General features: G+C 38.7%; 1 protein-coding gene across 2 annotated transcripts; it reads right to left on the bottom strand.

The window, feature by feature from the left end:
* Window positions 1-4,507: 4,507 nt before the first annotated feature.
* LOC148267370 (uncharacterized) lies at window positions 4,508-16,273 on the bottom strand. Of its 2 annotated transcripts, none has more exons than XM_088216343.1 (3): window positions 16,009-16,273; window positions 10,376-11,635; window positions 4,508-4,728 (listed from the first exon to the last, which is right to left on the bottom strand). In XM_088216343.1, the coding sequence occupies exon 2, from the start codon at window positions 11,623-11,625 to the stop codon at window positions 10,576-10,578; it is 1,050 nt and encodes a 349-aa protein (XP_088072469.1). In that variant the 5' UTR covers window positions 11,626-11,635; window positions 16,009-16,273; the 3' UTR covers window positions 4,508-4,728; window positions 10,376-10,575. The 2 variants fall into 2 exon arrangements, with proteins under 2 accessions (XP_088072469.1, XP_088072470.1); XM_088216344.1 differs by lacking the exon at window positions 4,508-4,728 and adding an exon at window positions 4,955-5,309.
* Window positions 16,274-17,636: the final 1,363 nt, after the last annotated feature.

Raw genomic sequence — 17,636 nt, 5'->3', positions numbered from 1 at the left:
TAGGGAACCCTACCGGGATTGTGGTCTCCCATACCGGACGGGGTATGGAGATCTTATGTGTTTCACCCCCCATACCAGACGGGGTATGGGGACGGCCCGTTTCACCCTCATACCGGACGGGGTATTGAGGTTTATGGTTTTGGCGCCCATACCGGACGGGGTATGGGGACGGCCCTGGAATCTGATGACGAATGTTAAAGGTTAACGGGTAGCGGGACCCCTATGGACCCCCACGGATACTAGTAGGCTGGTAAATGAGGAAAATATATGTTGTATAATGATTGAATTACAAAAGGCGTGATAAGTGTTATGTTTTACAGTTTATATGATTCCATGATTATGATAATGTTATTGCTTTCGTATATTGTTTTATAAATTCCACCGAGGTAAGTGGATGGTAAAGGTTTTATTATTAATAAAAGGATTTGTCGTAAATCATGCTCCATTGGTCTTTTGTGTTTTCTACCCACCTTTACCTCCGTGACGGTGAGATATCGTGATGTCCTTACTGGGCTAGTGTAGCTCATTCCTTATTTAATCATTTCATATCAGGAAGACATGGTTCCCGAGCCCGTTCCTCAGGAGGACGACGAAGGGGATGCCTAGAGACTCCATTGTCATACTCATAGCTTTACTTTCGAGTTTCTTTTTTTTGTTAGTTTAATCTTTTATATTTTGAGCACGTTTTTGGTTTTCGTGTAAGGGATGTTAACTGAAATTTTGATCTCGCTTCCGCATTTGATATTTTTGAATATAAATTCCATTTTAAATTTCCGGGGCTGCTACAGCCTGTTACACAAGTCTTCTGGAGACTACAACAAGTGAATTCAAAATCCCAAGTCAAAGAAGTCATCACTAATTAACACAACAATGATGCATATTAATCTTATTGAAAGACGGGATCAGACACTAGTTATTAGGCTGGTTTATTCAGCATAAGTTCATGACAAAATTGAATAGGATAAAAAGTGCGAGACTGTTAGGATCCGTAAATCCCAACGTGTCCCCATAAGAAACTAAAGAAAATGACCCAGTCAACCGCACGTGCACCAACCATCCATATAGAATCGGTCCACCATATCAACATTCAGCCAAAGAACCGTTTCACTCTGCAGCAGCTCTCCACAACGGAAATGGACCATTATCCTGTGTCTTTTTCTTTGGAAATCATGGTCGTAGAAGTAGGAAGTAGTTATTAGCTTGTAATCCCTCTTTGGCTATTTAAAGCCTCGACATGTGAATGAAAAGAAAGTAAGAAATCATTCCTGGGTTCTTTTCTCACCTTAAGTAGAAAACATTTTTTTTCTTTCCTTCAAGCTTTGATTGGGACCTAATAGAGACATTTACCCTGTGATGTAAACTAATTATTTTAATCGTAATTTACATAATATATTTTAGAGTCTTAAATATTGTACATGTGTGTGACGATGATATTCATTCGTAAACAAAGTTAATAATTAATACTTTATTTAGGTATAGGATTCAAAATACATCCAAATAAAAAATAAAAAGAAACAAAATTGAGGTTAAATGAGTTTACCAAATTTTAGTTCTTGATTTCCTCCTCATTCGGGTAAATCTCGAATGTGGACATTTCTCACCACAAATGTCGCAGTCATATTAGAATAATAAAACACATCACAACCTTTCAATATGAAAATAACATTCTTGAACTTATTTTTAAAACATCTTGATTACAAAAAAACATCGAAATCACATTTTGAATATAAAAATAATATTTTGACCAATTTCAAGAATGCAATTTGACAACACTCAAATTCACCAAAATTTATTCACTCAACATCATATTTGAAAATTCACTTAATTACAACACAATTCAATATTATCAAGAGCGATTTTGATTTACATTATTCAATTTACTGTTATGATTTTAACAAAAAGAGATGATAATCGATTTTGAACATGTGATTTCACGATATTCCAATTTACTAATTTTCCAATTTAGTTAAGCGTTTTACCTCTTTTTTGAAAATTTTCTTAACTACCCATATGGTTACTACAGAAACCAATTTAAATTAATATAATGCTTCATGCATTTCTACTAAATCAAGTTCCAAGATCTAAGATACTCCTAAAATTTAAAATACTTATTCTTAAGGAAATAAATATTGAAGAACACGACACAACAGAATAAGTTAGCTTCAAATATGCATTCTTCCATAAACATTTAAACTAATCATTTTTACCAAAGTAGAAATCAAGCCAGAGTCACAAATAAGAACGAGTCCCAGAATCAAGATTACATAACCTAACCTGTTGAAATCAAAATTTCCAATCGACTGAAAAAGATAATACCAAGTCCAATACCAAACTCAAAAAGAAAGTAAAAATTCCATATTAATTTTACAAAACAGGTTCAAGAATTCCAAAAGAAAAGAAAGAAAAAGGGTAAATGAAGGGACATACCATTCGGATCTCCCTTCTTCCATCTTATTTCTATTTCCCTTCATTCCCGAAGAAAACCCTTGTGATTTTTGGTAGTTTGCTTCCCTAAATTCCTCCGTCTCACTCTCAATCAAGCAAAGGAAAGAAAAGCTCATCAAACCCTCTAAGAACCTCCCTCAAATCCGTTCGTCTTTAGCTCTTGTGTCAACTCCTTAATTTAAATTAATCGTCACTGTCAGCATCATCATCAACATCATCATCCTTGACAACTGCCTTGTTTGCCTCACCCTCTTTGGATAAATTTTAGTGATAGTTAATTAATATATAATAATGGCAGTGATTGGATGACAATGACATAAGATGAGAATGACAAATTTTTTTTTATATTTAGATGATTGTATATTAATGTATGTTAATAACATATTTTTATTTGGATGATAAGATGGTATAGTTGTATTTTTCAGTCAAATTACTAATTTACTCCTACCTACTATATATAATAAATAGTAAATGGTATATAAAAAATATGCAATGAAAAAAAAATACATTGTTTACCAAAATAATTACATTTGTATTTAAATAAATAATTATTACACATAATTAAATTAAATTTTTATATTTAATAAAATAAATAATAATTTAGGACGATAAAAATAAAATTAAGTATATTATATGATGGTATAAAGAGAAAAAAAATAACTTGTGGGTCACATACCACCGATTCGGTGGTTTTAGAATTTGTCCTAAATTTATTGGTCAGATACCATTTGCTATTATTGAAAATTGAAACAAATATGATTTTTTCACACCCATAAAGTACTATAAATTAAAATCTTAGCATTTATCACGATACAAACAGAGTGTTAATCTGAAAAAAAAAAAGAACAAAATCTTATCATCTTCTCTCTCTGTCGGCGAAGGATGAGGTAGCCAATGTTAAAAATCTTCCCCACCTGCCCCTCGTTTCACTCTGAAGAAAGAAAGAAAGAACGAACACAAATTAATCTCTTCTCTTTCTTTCAATAAAAGAAGAGGGAACGAAAGTTCAAAATTTTTGTCAAAAGGGAGATGTTTTATAAAATATTTATTTATTCTTATTTAGTCATGTCTAATTACTATTATATATTATAATTATATATGTATATATAGATTTTGGAAGTTCTCTCAAAAGGTTTTAAAAATAAAATGTTTTGTTGAAGCTCTTAACAATATCCGAAGTTTTAAAAATCAAATGTTTCATAAGCTCTTATATAATATATACATATATACACTACATATATATATATACACTACGATATAATTGATTAAGTAACTTTTGTCTTTTTATTTTTTATATTTTTTCTCATCGAATTTATCAGTTACTAATATAATAAAATAAATAAATAAAAAATATGTGAAAAATTCTTTTGATATTTTTTATTATTATTTTTTTAACTTTATTTAATCAAACATCAAAATGTAATTAAAATATAACATTATCCACAATGATGCACATTAAAACTTGATAAATTATATATTTTTCTTATAAGAAATTGGGAAATTTAAATTATAAAACATCCTCATATTACAAATGTTTTAAGCTTAAACTTGTAAAAACAAATATACAACTTTAAACTTGAATGAAAAATAAAAAAACAATGAGAAACAAGTATTTGTTTTACCAAGTAATCATATTAACTACATAATATGCATATAAGCCAAAACAAAAATTAAACCAATAAAATTTTGACAAAAGAAAAAATTGTAGCTTTAAAAAGATGATGTGAATAAAAAATGAATAGCTTACAATGAAAATGAAAATAAAAATTTGAACTTTTTTCTTAACCTGAAATCTAAAGCTAAAGAATTTTATGCATAAAATCATAAAAAAAGATAATTTCAATCGCAACTAATTTTTGCATTAAACATAATCATATTATTCATCACATAATATTAATTAAATTTTGACAAATAAATTGGAGTATAGAATAACAAATAATTTTATTAAGGAGAAAAAAAAGAGAGAGAGAGAAAATATAAGAATCAAAATCAAGACAAGAAAAAAATTTCAACTATTCAATACAAATTGAAATATAAATCATAAATGTAAAGGCCCCAGAAATTAAAAGAAAATGTATATATTTATTTTAAGTGCGGAAGCGAAATAAAATAGATTATGATTAATATTTCTTACACAATAACCAAAACAAATTAAACGTATGAAAAAATAAACTAACTTAAAGGAAATATTATGAATGAATGCTATAAAAAAAACTAATAAATTCTTTGGCTTCTACTCGCCATCTTCCTGCAGAACGGGCTCGGGAACCAAGTTCTCATGATCTAAAATGGTTAAGTAAGGAATGAGTTACACTAACCCAATAAAGACATCACACTATCTCACTGTCACAGAAGTAAAGGTTGGTAGAAAACAAAAACGACCAATGGAACATAATTTATAACAAACTCATTTATCAATAATAAAAACCTTTACTGTCCCCTTACCTCAGTAACATTCATGAAAACAACTTATGAGAAACAATAACATCATAAGATCATGCACACTCTGTAACATAACGCATATCATACTTTTGTATTTCAATCATCAGGCAACAAATTTCCTCTTTTATCAGCCTACTAGTATCCATGGGGATCCACAGGGGGTCCCCGCTACACGTGAACCATTCACATTAATAACTTAATTCCAGGGCCATCCCCATACCCCGTCCGATATGGGCGTCAAAACCATAAACCTCAATACCCCGTCCGGTATGAGGGTGAAACGGGCTGTCCCCATACCCCGTCCGATATGGGCGCCAAAACACATAAAGTCTTCATACCTCGTCCGATATGAGAGACCACGTTCCCGGTAGGGTTCCCTATGGACCTGGTCCGTCCACCATCTCTCAAGATATCTAGTCAGGCTGTCGACATTATCCATTTATCAATTCGCATACCTTTTTTCATTCTTTTCTTAATCTTAATTATCCAATCAAATATAAACATGTAAACCAATAATGGACACCAAACAAGGCAACACAATATCGGGTTCACAATAATTCAAACCATAATAAATGAAACTGTGATTCATGCATATGAAATCATAGAATAAACACATCAGGCACCATACTTCATTTAAAACTGTAAAATAAATCAAACAATAACTGACCGAAAAATACATCAAATTCGTGCCCCATTAGACACCTTAATTAATTATACATATATATTAATTCATAAATACTGTTTTATCATTTATTAAGCTTTAATGCCGTAATAGGAAATAGGGTGAGAGATCCTTATTTGTTTTGGAGTCTGAAATCGAGTTCTCACTGCGCTTACGGGCAGTCCCTAGATTCCCTGAATTTTTCCTCGGAAATTGAAACACACTTCCGGTACTTGCACATGTCCCCAAAAAACTCCAAATCAAACCCAGGGCCCTTTCGACCAATTTCAGAATTCCGGCACGGCGTCTCCGCCGTGCTCCGGTGACGTCGTCGCCGCCCACGGCGGTGATCTGCCTTGGGTTGGCCGTTTTCGACCAAACTTGCATTGGTTCATGTGATAAAACACCCCTAGGGCCCTCGGTGGGCCAAAAAATTCTAGAAAATCGAGACTTACCGGCGGCGAAACTCTCGGGTGCGGCGGCTCCTCCGGCACGAGTTGCAATTTGGTGTTTTACTCCGGTCAACCCGTAAAGAAAAGGACGGTGGTCACAGTGGTATAAAAATTACATCGAACGGGAAACGGGAAGGGCCTCATCGGAGGCAAAAATCGAAGAAACCCGCAACAGCGCCGCTGGACTTCGGCGGTGTTTTTCGGCCAATTGGCAGGTGGTTTGGCTCCGATTTGGCCACATGGAAGTTCAGCATCGAAAAACAAACCAATGGGAGAAATTTTACCTCGTTTGGCGGCTGAAAAATCCTCTGGTTCGGCAGCGGATGGCGGCGGCCGATTTCTCCAGTGGCTGGGTCGTCTTCTCCAGCGAGGATTCTGGCGGCTAGGGTTTGGGGTTGGATGTGGATGCGATTATTTATAACCTTCCCCTTTTAATCTGAGCCGTCCATCATGATCAAATATGGGCCGTTCGCACGCGTGAGATCTGGGCCGTCCATGCGCGCTTTTGATCTGTACCGTCCGTGCGCGCGGGAACGAATCTGGGCCGTCTGATCGCGCGCACACGGATCGCCCACGTGTCTCCGTCCCGCGTGGCTTCGCGCGTCAGCACCCTGCCACACGGTGTGTCCTCCGGGGTTGCTGACCGGGCTGCTGACGTGGCTGCTGACATAGCACTATTTTTCTAAATTGCGTTTTGATCTCCAATTTTCGATTTTCTTTTCAAAAACACCCCCAGAATTCAAATTTTCACCCCCTTTCCCCAAAATCAATTTCAATTAAATCCCAAAAATAATTTTACCCTATTTTATTATTATTATTATTTTTATTTCTATTAAATTAAATTAAATTAAATTAAAACCTTATAAATTAAATATTAAAATAAAATAAAATAAAACAAAATTCCAATAAAAATTAAAATAAAATAAAAAATAAAATAAAATATTGGGTGTTACAACTCTCACCCCCCCCCCCCCCCCCAAAAGAAATTTGATCCTCCAAATTTGTTTCTAACTCTTGGTCGAACCAATGGGGATACTGGGCTCTAAAGTCTGATTCTAGCTCCCAGGTGGCTCCCTTGGCGAGTGGTTTTGCCACACTACCTTTACAAATCATATTTTCTGGTTGTGGAGTATTCTGTTCTTTCAGTCCGTGATACCGACTGGTACTTCCTCATAAGATAAGTCCTCTTGGAGTGGAAGCAGTTCATGAGCCAAGACATGAGAGGGGTCCGGGTTGTACTTACGTAGCATGGATACATGGAACACATTGTGGACTTTAGAGAGCTCTGGAGGCAGTGCTAGTCTGTAGGCGGCAGTACCAATCCTGTCTAAGACTTCATATGGTCCAATAAATCATGGGTTTAGTTTTCTCCTCCTACCGAACCTACTAATTCCTTTGAAATGAGTGACTTTAAGGAATACCTGATCGCCTTGTTCAAACGCTAAATCTCTCCTTCGGGTGTCCGCATAATTCTTATGTCTGCTCTGAGCCGTCTGAATGTTCTTTCTGATTTTAACAATTTTAGACGTGGTCTCCTCCACCAACTCCAGGCCGAACAATTTTTTATCGCCCACTTCTTCTCAACAAATCAGTGATCTGCATGGGCGCCCATATAACGCCTCATACGGAGCCATGCCAATGCTCGTTTGGTAGCTGTTGTAGGCAAATTCTATCAGGGGTAGATGGTCGTCCCAATGGTCCCCAGAGTCAAGGACGCAAGCTCGAAGCATATCCTCAAGTGTACGGATTGTCCTTTCTGACTGTCCATCAGTCTGAGGATGGAAAGCAGTACTGAGAGACAGCCTTGTTCCCATGGCCTGCTGAAAGCTACTCCAAAACCAAGAGGTGAACTTGGGGTCCCTGTCGGATACCACTGTCACTGGAACTCTATGCAATCTGACTATTTTCTGGATATACATTCTTGCCAACTTGTCCAAGGGATCGGTCATCCTGATGGCTAAGAAGTAGAAAGACTTGATAAGTCAACAATTACCCAGATGGCGTCATGTCCTGAACGTGCCTTGGGTAATCCCGTTACGAAGTCTATGGCGATATGTTCCCACTTCCACTCCGGGATCGGTAAGGGCTGAAGTAACCCGCCTGGGCGTTGATGCTTTTCCTTGACCTGCTGACATACCAAGCATTTAGATACAAAGTCGGTTATGTCCCTCTTCATCCCATTCCACCAAAACCAGGGTCGCATGCTTTGGTACATTTTGGTACTTTCGGGATGCATGGCAAACTTGGAGCTATGGGACTCTGTCAGGACTCTGTCATGATGTCTCTCTTTAACTCACTGTCGTCTGGGACACACACTCTGTCCTAAAACCAGAGTAACCCATCGGCAGAGGCTCGAAATTCTGAGCTCGCTCCCTGTTCTACATCATTCTTGCAGGCTACTAGGGCGGGGTCGACTGACTGGGCTTCCCTTATTCTCTGTATTAACTCAGGCTGAACGGTCAGACGGCCCAAACATGCGACTCTCTTCAAGTCCTAAAGCCGAACCTGTTGTGTGGCCTCAATTTACCTGCATTCTGAAACCATTAAATGGACTAAGATACTTGCACTTTTCCTGCTGAGGGCATCTGCCACCACGTTGCCCTTACCCGGATGATACAAGATATCACAATCATAGTCTTTAAGGAGTTCCATCCACCTTCTCTGACGCATGTTGAGATCATTTTGAGTGAATATTTACTTCAGACTCTTATGATCGGTATAGATCTGGAAGGTCTCTCCGTATAAATAATGGCGCCAGGTTTTCAAGACATGTATGATTGCGGCAAGTTCCAAGTCATGGGTGGGGTAATTCTTCTCATGATTCTTTAACTGCCTTGACCCATAGGTTATGACATTCTCATGCTGCATCAGGACACAACCCAAGCCTAGATAGGAGGCATCACTATAAACTGTATATCCCCCCGATCCACTCGGTAAAGCCAGTACGGGTGCAGTGATCAGTCGTTCCTTTAATTCTGAAAAACTTCTCTCACAGTTCTCATTCCACTCAAACTTGGCATTCTTCTTTATGAGCCGAGTTAGGGGAGCCACTAGACTAGAGAATCCTTCGACGAACCTGCGGTAATAACCTGCCATTCCCAAGAAGATACAGATCTCCTTAACTGATGTCAACTTTCCCCAACCAAGTACCGCTTCAACCTTTTCGAGATTCACTGATACTCCTTCCTTCAATATGATGTGTCATAGGAAGGTGGTTTGCTCAAGCTAGAATCTACACTTACTCAACTTTGCATATAGCTTCTTCTTTCTGAGGACCTGCAAAACTTGGGCTAGATGGTGAGCATGTTCTTCTCTGCTGTTTGAATATACCAAGATGTTATCGATGAACACAATAACAAATTGATCCAAGAATTCTCTGAATACCCTGTTCATCAGGTCCATAAAGATGGTCGGGGTGTTGGTCAGCCCAATTGGCATGACTAGGAACTCATAGTGTCCGTACCTGGTTCGAAAGGTCGTTTTGGGGATGTCTTCTGTTCTTATTTTCACCTGGTGGTAACCTGATCGCAGATCTATTTTGGAGAAGACCTGCGCACCCTGCAGCTGATCGAAGAGGTCGTCAATTCTGGGAAGGAGATATTTGTTCTTGATTGTGATCTTGTTCAATCCTCTGTAATCAATACACAGTCTCAACGTTCCATCCCCCTTTCTGGCAAACGTGACTCCGGTACCCCAAGGAGACACACCGTGTCTAATAAAACCACTGTCTTGCAATTCAGTGATATGTTTCCTCACCTTTTCCATCTCAACGCGGCTCATGCAGTAAGAAGAAACCGAAATGGGCTGGGTGCCTGGTTGTAGGTCTATAGTGAACTCAACTTCCATGTCCACTGGCAGTCCGGGCAGTTCGTCCGAAAACACATCTAAAAAGTCTCGGACTACCGGAATCTCTTGGATACAAATTTCCTTCTTGAGCTTGCCTAGTTATAGAAAATAGCAAGGTTAAAGTACTTGAAAATTAAGGAAACTTGCCATCAATGAATAAGTATCAAACGATTTTATTAATTTATAAATGGCTTCTCATTAGGAGGATTAAATACAACCTTCTTGTTAAAGCAATCTATGGTGACGTGATACGCCGCTAGCCAATCCATCCCTAAAATTACATCAAAATTCCCCGTGTCTAACCCTATTAGGTCTACACTCAGTTTTCTATTTGCTATCTCCACGGCACAAGCCCTGTAGACAACTTTTCCTAATAGTGTTTCACCCCCAGCAGTAGACACAAACAATATTGAATCAAGTTTATCAGGTGATACATTAAGTTTGGATGCAAAAACATGTGAAACAAATGAATGCGATGCACCAGTGTCAAATAAAAAATGAGCAATATGGTCACAGATAGTGTACATACCATGTACCACGTCCGGGTCGGCATCGGCATCCTGTTGTGTGAGGTTGTAAACCCTGCCCTAAAAAGGAGGTCTTATTTGGTTCTGGTTCCTCGGGCACTCTCTCGCATAGTGCTGGACACTACCACATTTACGACAGGTGTTGTTGAGGCGATAGCATGGTCGGTCCCCGTGATCCCTGCTGCAGTACTGACAGATCTTGTCACGTGCTACCCCTAGAGCCTGAAGGGGGGGCCTGGATCACCGGTCTGGGACTCTTATTTTGATGGATAGACGCAGTAGGTGCTGGTCTGCAGGGTGGAGCTGAGGGTCTGTGACTCCCTGCTGACTGGGAAAGGGTGTTGAAACTCCTCTCCACGATCTGCGCTTTTGCCAGAACGGCTGAATATGTCTTTAGCTCTAGTACCAATAAGTGCCGTTTGATCTCTGGGCAGAGGCCCCACTGGAACCTCCTGGCCTTTCTGCCCTCATCCATCAATGTCTCAGGGGAGTATCGGCTCAGCTCTAAGAACTTACGAGCATATTCCGACACCGTCATGTTTTTTTGAACCAACTGAACAAACTCCGTCTCCTTTAAATGTCGGATGTGCTCGTGGAGGTACTCCGCATGAAAGGCTGCTAAGAACTGCTCCCAAGTGACTAGCGTAGGCAGGGTGGTCTGCTTGAGCTCCCACCAACGATATGCTTCCCCCACCAACATGTAGGAAGCAAGAGTAACCCTCTGCTCAGGAACCACTCCTAAGGTCTTGAAAGCCTTCTCTGTCTTCGCCAACCAGTACTGGACATCTTCAAAAGAGGACTCCCCTGCAAAAGTGGAAGGGTTTAGTCTTCTGTACCTCTCTACGTAGTCCGGGTCAATCAGAGAAGGAGCTGAGTCCCGTGGAAGAGGGACTGGGTCGGGCTGAGGATAGACTGGGGGGCCTTGTGGTGGCACCTGCTGATATAGTGGGGGCACCAGATCATACTGTGGCGGTGCCAGGCAATACTGTGGCTGAGGCACCGGATTATACTGCAGCGGTGGTGCCGGGTGGTACTGTGAAGGAGCAGGCTCTTCCCGGGGTAGCTCGGGATCCGCTCGTTGCAGTGGTGGCTCAAACTGTGGTAGTGGGGGAGGGTCGGGTAATTCCCTTCTCTCCTCTCGACTTTGTTGAGCAGCAATGATCCTTTCAAGCATCTCAAATATTCTGTCAACATCCTCCCGAAGCGAATCATCCCGGGCTGCTCGGTTTAGTAGGGATCTCCTTCTCCTCATCTCTCTGCACCTGCATTTCACAAGGAATGGTTGAGTAATAATTCTCAGTTTGGTATTCCTCTAAGTATTATTATGTAAGGGACGGTTCCGAGGAACGCGGCTTTGATACCAACAGTAAATGACCCGAAACTTAAAAGGAAATATATATATTTATTCTAAGTGCAGAAGCGAAATAAAATAGATTATAATTAACATCCCTTACACAATAACCAAAACAAATTAAACATATGAAAGAATAAACTAACTTAAAGGAAATACTATGAATGAATGGTATAAGGAAAACTAATAAATTCTTTGGCTTCTACTCGCCGTCTTCCTGCAGAACGAGCTCGGGAACCAAATCCTCCTTATCTGAAATGGTTAAGTAAGGAATGAGCTACACTAACCTAGTAAAGACATCACACTATCTCACTGTCACAGAAGTAAAGGTTGGTAGAAAACAAAAACGACTACTAGAGCATAATTTATAACAAACTCATTTATCAATAATAAAAACATTTATTGTCCCCTTACCTCAGTGAGATTCATGAAAACAACTTATGAGAAACAATAACATCATAAACATCATAAGATCATGCACACTCTATAACATAACACATATCATACTTTTGTATTTCAATCATTAGGTAACAAATTTCCTCTTTTATCAGCCTACTAGTATCCATGGGGATTCATAGGGGGTCCCTGTTACACGTGAATCATTCACATCAATAACTTAATTCCAGGGCCGTCCTCATACTCCGTCCGGTATAGGCGCCAAAACTATAAACCTCAATACCCCGTCCGGTATGAGGGTGAAACGGGTCGTCCCCACACCCTGTCCGGTATGGACGCCAAAACACATAAAGTCTTCATACCCCGTCCGATATGAGAGACCACGTTCCCGGTAGGGTTCCCTATGGACCCGGTCCGTCCACCATCTCCCAGGACCTCTAGTCAGGCTGTCGACATATCCATTTATCAATTCGCATACCTTTTTTCATTCTTTTCTTAATCTCAATTATCCAATCAAACATAAACACGTAAACCAGTAATGGAGACCAAATAAGGCAACACAACATCGGATTCACAATAATTCAAACCATAATAAATGAAACCATGATTCATGCATACGAAACCATATAATAAACACATCAGGCACCATACTACATTTAAAACTGTAAAATAAATCAAACAACAACTGATCGAAAAATACATCAAATTCGGGCTTCATTAGCAACCTTAATTAATTATACATATCTATTAATTCATAAATACCGTTTTATCATTTATTAAGCTTTAATGCCGTAATTAGAAATAGGCTGAGAGATCCTTACTTGTTTCGGAGTCTGAAATCGGATTCTCACTGCGCCTACGGGCAGTCCCTAAATTCCCTAAATTTTTTTCCGAAAACTGAAACACACTTCTGGTACCTGCAAATGTCCCCAAAAAACTCCAAATCAGACTCAGGGACCTTTCGGCCAATTTCGGAATTCTGGCACGGCGGCTCCGCCGTGCTCTAACGACGGTGCTATTGCCCACGGCGGCAATCCGCCTCGGGTTGGTCGTTTCCGGCCGAATTCGGCCAAACTTGCATTGGTTCCTGTGATAAAACACTCCTAGGGCCCTCGGTGGGCCAAAAAATTACAGAAAACTGAGACTTACCGACGGTGAAGCTCTCGGGTGCGGCGGCTCCTCCGACGCGAGTTGCGAGTTGGTATTTTACTCCGGTCAACCTGTAGAGAAAAGAACGGTGGTCACAGTGGTATAAAAATTACATCGAACGGGAACCGGGAAAGGCCTTATCGGAGGCAAAAACCGAGGAAACCTGCGGCGACACCGCTGGACTTCGGCGGTGTTTTCCGACCAATTGGCCAGTGGTTTGGCTCCGATTTGGTCACATGGAGGTTCAGCATCGAAAAACGAGCCAATGGGAGAAATTTTACCTCGTTTAGCGGCCGAAAAATCCTCCAGTGCTGCGACGGGTGGCGGCGGCCAATTCCTCCGGTGGTTGGGTCGTCTTCTCCGGCAAGGGTTCTGACGGCTAGGGGTTTGGGGTTGGGTGTGAATGCGATTATTTATAGCCTTCCCCTTTTAATTTAAGTCGTCCATCATGATCAAATCTGGGCCGTCCGCACACGTGAGATCTGGGCCGTCCATGTGCGCTTTTGATTTGGGTCGTCCATGCGCGCAGGAACAGATTTAAACCGTTCGATCGCGTCCACACGGATCGCCCACGTGTCTCCGTCCCGCGTGGCTTCGTGCGTCAGCGTCCCTGCCACGCGGCGTGTCTTGATTTGCCGAGGCTGCTGACCGGACTGCTCACGTGGCTACTGACATAGCACTATTTTTCTAAATTGCGTTTTGACCCCTGATTTTCAATTTTTTTTTCAAAAACACCAACAGAATTCAAAATTTCACCCCTTTTTTTCAAAATCAATTTCAATTAAATTCCAAAAATAAGTTTACTTTATTTTATTATTATTATTATTTTATTTCTATTAAACTAAATTAAATTAAATTAAAATCTTATAAATTAAATATTAAAATAGAATAAAATTTAACAAAATTTCAATAAAAATTAAAATAAAATAAAATTTTAGGTGTTACAGTAAACTCCTCAAAATTAGATATATAAATAAATAAGAGCTAACATGTAGGGATAGATAATCATCCACCTAAAAGAATTTTTTTTTTCCAAAAAAGTTAAAAAGATAAACCTCAATATCAACAAAAATGCAAGATATATCTAATTCAAAGAACAAAGAGAACATGTAGTAAAAATTAGAAATTTAAAAGAAATTTTCTCTTTTTTGCTTTTAGAAATTGAGAACAAACTAACTCAAGTTTAAAGAAAACATCATCTGAATTTAGAGTTCAAATCAGAATTACCAATAAAATTGTTGGACTTCAAATCTTAAAGTAAAGTGTCACCAGAAATGGGGGCGGGGGGGAGGACTTGAAACATAGAATCAAGCTTTCATAAAGTATCCAGAAATAGGGTGGGTGGACCAAATCTCCACTTGAAACATAAAATCAAGCTTTCATAAAGTATTCATTATCTATTTTCTTCCTATTTACAGATAAACGACAGAGAGAAAGACTTGTGAGTCAAAACTCCGAAGAGAAATAAGAAGTTATGAAGAGAATTAGAGATGATAAATGTTATAGTCAAGAGAAATCAAAAGAGGATTGGGATGCATCTGAAATGAAGAAATGATAGGAACACGCTGTGTAATAACCCACATTTGGCATTCATACACGCCGTGAAACCATGTTCTACCAAAAATTTCAGTATTCATATAACCAATACACGCAACTCAAAATTAAACATTTGCATTCATACCTGCAATTGTACACTACAGCAACTTACACAAAAAACAATAATCAATTATTAATATCATATTCCAGGCAAATACACACACACTGTTATCCAGCCATCATAGTATACACAGATTATCATTATGCAAACTCACTTTGAACTTATTTCATGCAAATACACGCACACACGACGTTTTCCAGCCCTCACGGTATACGCAGAGCATCACTCTGCACCTCACTTTGAACTCATACAAATGACTCTTTTCCCCAGCCAGCATAATCGGCTACTCACACATGCACACTACACCTCAGATATCATAAGAACACCCAGATTTCAATTTAGATTTTAGTAAATTTAACAATTCTCTCATAGTAATTTCTTATTAATCACATTTCTCTTCCTCTTAATATTTTCACTCTTTAGTTTACCATCACTCATTTCACATCCTACTCTCATCTTCTTCTACACTCCTCTGCACTCTATTCCCTTGCAAGTTATCTACAGGTCGAATTCTACCCTCTTTATCCCGGGGTTTCATTTGATGTTCCACTTTTTTTCTACTAAAATTCTCCTTTCTATGTCAATTCCCCCAATCTGTCTCCCTATTCCCCACTGATTAGAACTCTCACATGGTCCCCCTTCTACTCATCCGTATAATTTATTTTAGCAGATTTCATCCCCTTTAACAGCATTAAATTATTCCTAGTTTCCTTTCTTGAAAATCACCTACCGATCTACCCAGTTTCGCGATCAATTTTTGTATCCTTAGTTCATTCCGTTCAACAAGACACCTCTCTGTTTTCAACAGACCTGTCCACTGAAGTTTGTCCTATTTGTTTTAAATTGTTTAGGCCTCTAATAGATCATCAGAAGTTTTTTCTATCCCTCTAGAACTTCAGCATTTGCTACCGAGATGTAAGTCTTTCCCCTTACTATAGGTTTGATACTCGAAATAATCACACCAGCATTCAATAATATATCATTCATATGCACATAAATCTAAATCAATTTATCCTCCTGCGATCTAGGGAATTTATTTGCACCATTTCAAATTTCGGGTTTTAAGATCAAATTGATCTTACTTTTTGATTCCTGAGTGAAAGCGGCGGCCCCCTTTTTCCCACTAAATTTCCTAACGTTGGTGGCAATACTTCGGCAGAATCACTCGTTGTTCGCCTTCTATTTGTCCTTGGAAACAGTACCTCCCTATTCAACCTTCCGTCGTCTACACTCCGCGACTCCAGCTCCTCTCTCCCTTCTGTTAGGTTTTCTTTTCTCTTTCTTCCAAATGGTTGAGAAGAGGAAGTTTTTACAGGGGTTTTCAGAACCGTTCGATGTTAGGAATTAGATCCGCACCGTTGGCTCCCTTGCTTTTTTTAAAGTTCCCAATTTCCCCTTCTTTTTTTAGAATCTTTATCACCTAGCGTAACACTCCCTAACATTTGTATTTAGTTGTTGTGTAAAATTTTTATAAATTCGGATTCTAAGGCTATGAACTTTTTAAATTTATGTTTTAACTTTCAAATGAAATCGGGTTTAAAATATAAATTTTATATTTTTGCGAACTAATGTACTTATTTATTAATTTAATTATGTAATTATTATTTTATTTATTTTATTTTATAAATTTTAAAAATTTTAAAAAAATTGAAAAGAAAAAATGGCAGAAAATCCTGCAGAAAGGGCTGCAAGAAATTTTTCCCATCTGCATGGGGCCTTATGTGTCTCACCCACACGGGCGCACGCAGCCAGCACGGGACGTATGCCAGTGCACACATCCCATCCACGCGGGGCGCGAGGCGTGCAATCCGCGCGCGTCACATCATGCACAGACAAGCACGCAACTTCGCGCGCACTATGCACATGCCTATGCACGCAGGCCCTTAGCCAGCACGCGCCACCTTTTAGGAGGCGAGTGTTGTCGTTTGACTAGCGCGCCATTGTCGTTTGGGTAATGGGCCTTTAATTTTTGTACCACCATCGCATTATTGTTCTCTCGTCGATCGTCCATCAATCACACCTGTCAGTCGTCGTGTCGCGTTAGGTCATTTTTTTCCCTCCCTCTTTCCTCACAAATTTGTGTTACTTGACGAAAATCCAACGATTCCCTTTTTTTATAAGTAAGGACCTCTTCCACCACTTCTTCATCACTTCACTTCCATTCTTCCGTTCACCAAAACAAATCTTAGAGAGAGAGAGAGAATTAGAGAGAGAATGAGATGATAGAAGGAAAAAGAGTTAAGAAAGACTTCAAGCTTTCGGTAAGAAACTTGGTACTTATTTTGCACGTTTTAAAAAGTATTTTTAGATTAAGAAAAAGAATATTGCTTGAATATGAGATGACTTGTTACATGTTTAATTATTGTTATGTTTTAAATACGTTTATATAAATATTCTATGATATTGCATGATTTACATCATTCTACCAAGTGAATAAATAAACTGGATGAATATGATGGCATGATAAGATATGATGAAACATGATGTTATTTGACGAACATGTGAAATGATTATGGATATTTGCATGTATGGTATTTAAATTAATATGATCTATTAGGTTTTTTTATCTCTAAGGATTCTATTTCTCCCCCATTTGATATGAAACATGATGAAACATGATGTTATTTAACGAACATGTGAAATGATTATGGATATTTGCATGTATGGTATTTAAATTAATATGATCTATTAGGTTTTTTATCTCTAAGGA

This window comes from Carica papaya, chromosome 3 (assembly GCF_054855325.1).
Source record: "Carica papaya isolate Zhongbai chromosome 3, ASM5485532v1, whole genome shotgun sequence".
Classification (NCBI taxonomy): Eukaryota; Viridiplantae; Streptophyta; class Magnoliopsida; order Brassicales; family Caricaceae; genus Carica; species Carica papaya.
The sequence above is the reverse complement of the archived record's forward strand: the minus strand, read 5'-3'. Positions and strand labels throughout refer to the sequence as shown.

Coding starts and splice junctions, on each gene's coding strand:
- LOC148267370 (XM_088216343.1), bottom strand. CDS start 11,625: ATGAGGAGAAGGAGATCCCTACTAAACCGAGCAGCCCGGGATGATTCG.